The following is a 7,568-nucleotide window of genomic DNA, read 5'->3' on the forward strand; positions in this document are numbered from 1 at the left end:
TTTGAGCTTGGTGGTGTATGGACTTGGTTTGAGTTTATAGGTTATTGATGAATTAGGTTTTTGATTCATTAGAATTGATGGTTGTAATTCGTTTGATTATAGTAAAAATTCTATCAATTGTTTATAACAAAAACTAAACTTAAGCCTCGTTTACATTTGAAAGTTGAACTAGAATATATGGTTGTAATAATCTTCCATTACTTCATTGCTCTGTTCTAAACTATATGAGATAAAAAGAAAATAATCTCCTACATAATTTGTTTCCTGCAAAGTGAAAAAGAGTAAAATTCTTCAAGAACCTTAATTCAACCCCTTTTCAAAGTCTAAGAAACCATAAAAATATTTAAGCCACTTAAAAACAACTATCACTTATATTAGATTTCCATGATTAAATTTGGACATTTTATGTCCTCCTATGAATAAAAGCTACCTATTTATATTGTGTAGAAAATAAAACAGGAACTCATGAAAACTGTCCACAGAATTTACACCCTCCCCGACCAAACATCATTTAGATAGTTCTTGCTTTTGCCTTAATAAATAGTAGTATTTTCCCACTCGTCTAGTAAAGGCAGTTCTGTCTTTTTTTTTTCTTTTTGGTCATAAGTAATGGTGACATTCTTCTCATCGAGAGCTGGGATTGTTGATTGCCACAATAAAAATACGAGAGGAGTAGATCCTCTGAATTTTTTCTTCAATTGATTGATAAAGTGTGACTTTTTACCATTCAATATCTTCTTTTATATATTTTCTCTTAGTTCCACTTAAAAGTATAAAACAAAATCACACTTTACCAAACACTATGCCCGTCGAAGAAAAAGTAAATACAATAAACTCATGTTATTGACGAACTTCCTATCCTTAAAACTTGGAAGACTATAATCGTATTCCGTTATGATGAAAAAGACACATTCACCAAACATTGACTATAAATTATTTCGATCTTATTGTCACTTCCATACATAATTTTTTTTTTCCCTATAAAATTTAAGATGAATATATTAACCAACCATATAAGAATATCATTAAAAAGAAGTCACATTATAAAATAAAGAATGACCATATCCACTCTCCATGGGAAAAAGTAAGATGACCGGAAAATAAAATGAAATAATAAGAATTCCCGTGATTTTTTTTTCCTCTCAAATGAATCATATAATCCAAATATGCAATGACCTATTACAAAAGCTTAAGTCATGCAAATGATGAACTACTATAAGGCACTATAAATTTACATGATATACTTACTTTTCTTTTGATACCAGCAATATCACTAACCGTGGTATATAGCTAATTCAATGTAACTTCTTGTAACTGGATGTTCCATACTTTTGTGTGGTATTTTTTGGCAGAAAACAACGTGACTGAGATTACTCTCTAGGCAGGTTTGAGAGTGCATGGAAGGCTTTGTGAAGCAAACGTACTTGATCTATTAAGGAATCCCCTCTGCTTCTCATCTGCGAAGCAAAGCACAGAATCCACACAAACTTCCAAGGAAGAAGATGGGGGAGTAGGCTTGAACTGCAGAAGTTTCGAGTATTCCGAAAGAAGGTGAAACATGTAGTCATAAATTCGATCCATATTCAAGCTTTCCATGAAATCCTGCCCTCTTCTCCCGATAGCCTCAGCCTATAGCAACACAAAAAAGCAACTGTATCAATAATCAAATTCATTGGTGTGCTGTTACAGATCTTGGCAACAAATAAAGTTCCTTAATCAAAGTAGCAGACAAGTTATGGGACTGGCAGACACATAGCTGAAGTACAGTACCAGATGTGCAACTCATCATTCCCATGCTATGGCATCATACAGTAACTGCCTCTGCTAATATTATGTTATAGCGTTGGCTCACTAAAGTTTTGTGGACAAAAACCATTCCTAATCATGTTGCGCCTTGTATATTGAGAAAAAATTAACATTGATTTGAAGCAGTTAAATTGAAGATTCGGGTCAGCATGGTTCACAACCATATCGAGCAATGTCCAACTACAGAAACTTGATAAGTTCAAGCATTTTTTGTACAACAACAAAGCCTTATCCCAGTGGGAAACATTTTCTGTAGTTTTAAAAAAAAAATCACTAATGTCTTATTTAATGATTTGTTAGACTCAAGGGTAACTTAAGAGTTTTAACTATGCTATGCCCATTTTTATTTTTTTGTAATAAATAATATCAAGAATGTATAGCACAATATCAGTCCTCATGGAGCTATATATATATAAGCATGGATTAAACTAAAGGCCAGGAAATGCAAGAATGAGTAAAGATATACCTCATCTGGATGTTCATTTCCCCAATCTACTGCTTGCTTTATAGATGGACATAGATCTTGAGGATCAACAAGCCAGTAGTTATGTTTTGGAATAAGGCCACGACTGAAAAAATCTTCATACTGGGGTGATATAATTAGTGTAACACAACCACATGAGAGGATATATTTCAGACTTACTGACCATGCATACCCTTCAGCATATATCTTATACCTACAAGAAGAGGAAGAGAGAAAAGGGTGATCATCAGCACCAAGATAATATCCCAATATAAAAATAAATAAAATAAAATAAATCAGATATTTGAAATGGAACTTACTTTTCCAACTAGTGTCCTAAGAGCAACATTTTTAAGTATCCAATGCATTAAAAGAAACTGTCAGGTAAAACAAAAGTCTATATATTGATCCCCTTAACTCCTAAATACATGCATTCTTTAAAGAAGAAATCAAAAGGGCTTTTTTATGATTTGCACCAATAATGGCTCAAAATAATTCATTCATATTTTTTATATAATATGACCCATCTAATGAGATTGTGCAGCTCCTTGCGAAACTGGCATTCCAAGTTATGCTCAAACATGAAGAAATAACAAATAAGTGTACTCACCGGTGGTTACACTGCTTTGAAAGTTTTGACTCCTTAAAGCCACGTCTTGCAGCTTCTCCCCAATCCTACAATGCATATCAAAATACACATCAGACAACTAAAATTTAGTAATAACTAATAACAATAAATTGATATTGCAAAGTATGATTAAAGAGCAAATTATTCAATTAATGTAACCTAACCTGACGCATGATTGTTGCTCCCCACTTACTTGAATCATTACAGTTCAGTAACTCAGTACGAATAGGGGATGCAACATCTGGATTTCCTCTCCAGTATGCCTGCGGAATCTTGTTCCTCCAACTTACTTTTTTAGAACCTACCTTGATATCTGCAAACTGCTCCTGCCAAGGTAAAATGTCTATCTCTGACCTGAGCAACAAATGTTTAACATAAGTTCTCGTTGCATCAAACATATACACCAAAATTAACAAACACCATGCAATTCTTGGTAAATCATAAAACATCAACATAGGTCATTTACATTAGTTCCTAGAATCCTGTCCTTTCTTTTCCCCACTTATCCTGTTATCCACACCCTTTATGACAGATAGCAAGCTGAATTTGAAAGAAAGTACAGGAACAAACACATCTATCACAAGTTCACAACAGCAAAAGGCAGCACAAGAGCCATAAGTAGCATAAGATAACTTAATCTTGAAATCAATTCTACCTCAAGCCACTTTAACACTTCAACTTACATTCACCTTCCTTAAACCAAATCATATACCTCCAATATTATCTTTTATATCCACTATAAAAGTGATGTACATAAACACATAGAGTGCTGAATGGGTAAGAATTGTTTATTACGAAGGATTTGCATTTGCATTTTCTGATAGATCTACCTAGCAGTTTGTACTACACAGCAACCTTTCTACCAGTGAGCTTATCAATAAAATGAGAATGAACACTCCCAAGTCCCAAATCAGTTAAACGCATTGTGTAAGCTCAACTAAATGGTGTAAGGCTGAACATCTCTTCGCTTTCTCATATTACGAAGTCTTATTCTACTATCCAAATATTATACAATACAAGGAATGACATTCACAAAGTGTGTTTGATGTGCTTATGTCATTTCTGTTGCTCTTAAAATTATCATGCATGGAAAAGTAACATATCTCAAACAACAAACAGCTGAACAAAAAAAAGTTTAAAATTTATCAAACCACACAAAAAAGCACCAACTTGCATGCACACATACACAACAAAATCCAAAAGCAAAAAGTCAAAACGAAATAAATTCCAAAGTAGGCACAATATACACCACACATCATTCATTAGACATTACCTTAAAGATGTAATAAATATCTCACACACTTACCCATTCATAAAGTTTACATTTTTTTTTCTTTCTCATTAGTAAAATTCAAACAAATATGGAATTTTGGCACAAACCCAAGAGGGGGAAAAAAACTTACCATCCCCAAAAAGACCAATCAGGGAAAGGAATATCAAGGTGCTCCTTTGTTGTGCAATACCGAAATAGTGGCAAAGGAAAATTCTGGTGCTCAGCCTTGAGAATCGTAGGCTTATCCATGCAATCAAACATCAAATCCACATCAGGCACCAACCCGGGGTACCTTTTCAGAAGCTGCAATATTCCCCAAATCGTGAACATTGCCCTACTCTGAACACAAGCATAGTACCAATCCACGTATAATTTCCCACCCACAATCACAACCCGAAAAGCTGCGAGCTTCTGAGCTTCCGCCACGTGTCTTTCTGAGATCCCCGTCTTCTTCCACGGCTCAAGGTCCCGCCGGATCGCGCTGAAGAAGTCAGGGCACTTCGGGGAGGAGGAAGCACCGTTAGCCGCCTCGAAACGGCGTCGTTCGTGGGTGGAAGAGGAGTAGCGGCACGTGAGGTAGGAGCATTGAATGATTCTGTACGCGCGGCTCTGGCGCGTCTCTTCTGGAAACGACTTCATAGGGAACACGTGCCATGGAGTCGGTTCTAGGTTGTGACCCGCGACGGTTCCGGTTCTCGAAACGACGTCGTCAACCTGCTCGACGAAATTCCCCACATAAACAAAACCGGTCAATTAAACACTCCGAAACTTCAAAAGCAAAAAAATTACTGTTATATCCGAGATCTATTATATTTCAATGCAACCCCTGAAGAAGTTTAAACAGTGATTAGGGTTATATGACGAACAATTAGAACAACTTTGATGCATTTATGAATTGCACCTTTTCTTCAGAAAATGATTTAAGATTCAAAATGTAAAGTAATTAAAGAGAATGTGATGTGAAAATTAGAAAAAAGAAAGAATGAGATAATTGAGGTGAAATTGAGAGGGAAAGGTAAGGGACCTTATAGAGGAGGAGGAGTGCGGTGAGGGAGAAGAGAGCGAGACCAATTATTGAAGGGAAGACGTAAGAAGGTGAACGAGGTGTTTGTTTCTTGATTGAGAAAAGTACCATAGTGGATCAGGGAAGAAAATATGGAGAAAATGAAAAAGAATGGAAGAAGAAGGAGAAGAGACTGAAGAAGAAGAAGAAGAAGAAGAAGAAGAAGAAAAAGGTGGTGGTGAAAATGGAGTGTGTCTTTTATTCATAGTGATGTTTGTCTTTTGGGTGTTGGGGGTGAAAAGGGGGGGTTGGTTCCTATTTTTTGGAAAGGAAGAGAGAGAAGATTGTGTTGCGTTGTGTTGTGTGATGTGAATGTGAGTGTGTTTTATGTTTAGTGGGCAAGTGGCCCCACCAATTGCACGAGCAATAATACCAAGTCCCAATCCAAGACACGTGGTTAAAGGTTTCCATCACGTCCCAAGTAAAAAAAATAGAAATGTCACATGTTTAATTAAAGAGAAGATTTATTAAATTTATAAATTAAAAAAAATTTTATTAAAAATATAAAAAATTTAAATTTTTAATATATTTATTTTATATGTATTAAATAAAAATATTTAATTTTTTTATTTATGATAAATTTATTATGTGCTTTTAAAATGCATATTAATTAAATCTTTAAAGAACTAGTTGATACCTATTATCATCGTGAGAAAATTTTCGTATACAAACATTTTTTTATACAAGCCTTTATAAGTCATTTATATTAACGTGTTTCGAACCGTTATTGCACGTTTTTCATCTTCTTCCTCCTCATCTTCTGCACCTTCTTCTTCTTCTTGCAGCACCTTCTTCTTCCTCTTCCTCTTCCTCTTCTTCTTCTTCTTTTCTTTCGTTTCTTGCCTTCTTTTTCTCCTTCTTCATTTACGTGCTTTTCTCTCTATTTTCTTTCTTTGTTATTCTCGATTTCATTATTTTTTGACATTAAACTCTGAAATCATTTTTGAAGAAGAAGAAGAAGCAGATGAGGAGGAGAAAGAGAAAGAGTTCTGAATTATGCATAAGGTGTAATTCAACGAATTTTGGGTGTATTTCTTAAATCCTTTGGGTGTATTTTCGTAATCCTTTGGGTGTATTTCTGTAATCCTTTGGGTGTATTTCTATAATCGTTTGGGTGAATTCCTGTAACCATTTGGGTGTATTTCTGTAATCCTTTGGGTGTATTTTTGTAATCGTTTGGGTATATTTCTGTAATTGTTTGGGTGTATTTCTGAAGTTCCATTATCTTCAAATGATTTCAAAGCTTGATTTCGGAAATCATGAAAATCGAAAAAAAACGAAGTAAGAATACCAATGATAAACGCAGGTAAAACAACGAATGAAAAGGCAAAGAGAAAACGCACGAAGGAGGTCGAACAAATTTGGCAAATCGTTTTCATGAAGGAAGAAGAAGAAGAGTCGTTCATAATACATGGTGAGTGTAGCGCTTTGAAAACAAGAAGCAGTTGAATAACGCATTAAAAGGCCCATATATGTAGCAACTTGTAAGTCAAAAAGACTTGTATGTGGATAAAATTACTAATTTAAAAAATTCTTTTATTATTAACAATCTTAGTTTATGTCTCCACATACTCATTTAAGAGGTTGTGGGTTCGAATCTCCTATCTTTAGTAAAAAAAAAATCTTAATTTATGTCTTTTAATTAAACTATATAATAATTTATATTTTAGTTATTATTTTTATAATTTAATTTTAATATATTGATTATATAAAATATTTTATATAATTATTCAATCACATTTATTATTTTAAATTACTATTTATGTGATCAATAAAAAATATTTTTTATGAATATAATATTATATATAATTGAATATACATCAAATTATGTATTATATAAAAACTTTTTTACATGTCATTATCTATTAAATTATGCACGGGTTGAAAGTCAGCGGAGTTGAATCGAATTAGACCAAGTTTAAGCTCGACTCATGAAAATTGAATTTGCTTTACGGCTTAATTCATTAACAATCGAGCATATTTCTTAAACTCAAATTCAGCTTGCCGAAAGCTCACGAGTTGGCTCAAATAACAAGAACATAATCTATATAATTCTATATCAATAAATTATAACTTTTATATATATTAAAAAAATAAAAAATCAATTTTATGTATTATCTATCTATCAATTATAATTTTTTTTATTTATGTTCTACATCAAAATTATATATAAAAAATTATTATAAAATTTTAAATAATTAAAAACAGTAATATATAAATGCTCTCTCTTATTCTCTTCTATCCTAAACAATTTAACTATATTTGTCATGTTCTACTTCATCATCTATTCAACCTATAATAAAATAAATAAAAATATTATAACTTAAATATAACT

The 7,568-nt window shown here is 33.0% G+C and overlaps 1 protein-coding gene across 1 annotated transcript; it reads right to left on the reverse strand.

Moving 5' to 3' along the window:
- Positions 1 to 1,106: 1,106 nt before the first annotated feature.
- Positions 1,107 to 5,535, reverse strand: LOC107606590 (O-glucosyltransferase rumi-like protein (DUF821)). Its single transcript, XM_016308657.3, has 6 exons — positions 5,195 to 5,535; positions 4,301 to 4,884; positions 3,062 to 3,251; positions 2,880 to 2,944; positions 2,273 to 2,483; positions 1,107 to 1,629 (listed from the first exon to the last, which is right to left on the reverse strand). Exons 1-6 carry the CDS (start codon positions 5,303 to 5,305, stop codon positions 1,378 to 1,380), a joined length of 1,413 nt encoding a protein of 470 aa, XP_016164143.1. The 5' UTR covers positions 5,306 to 5,535; the 3' UTR covers positions 1,107 to 1,377.
- Between the last annotated feature and the right edge of the window lie 2,033 nt (positions 5,536 to 7,568).

The sequence above is a fragment of the Arachis ipaensis genome, chromosome B1 (genome assembly GCF_059453495.1).
Source record: "Arachis ipaensis isolate K30076 ecotype BB chromosome B1, ASM5945349v1, whole genome shotgun sequence".
In the NCBI taxonomy this organism is placed as follows: Eukaryota; Viridiplantae; Streptophyta; class Magnoliopsida; order Fabales; family Fabaceae; genus Arachis; species Arachis ipaensis.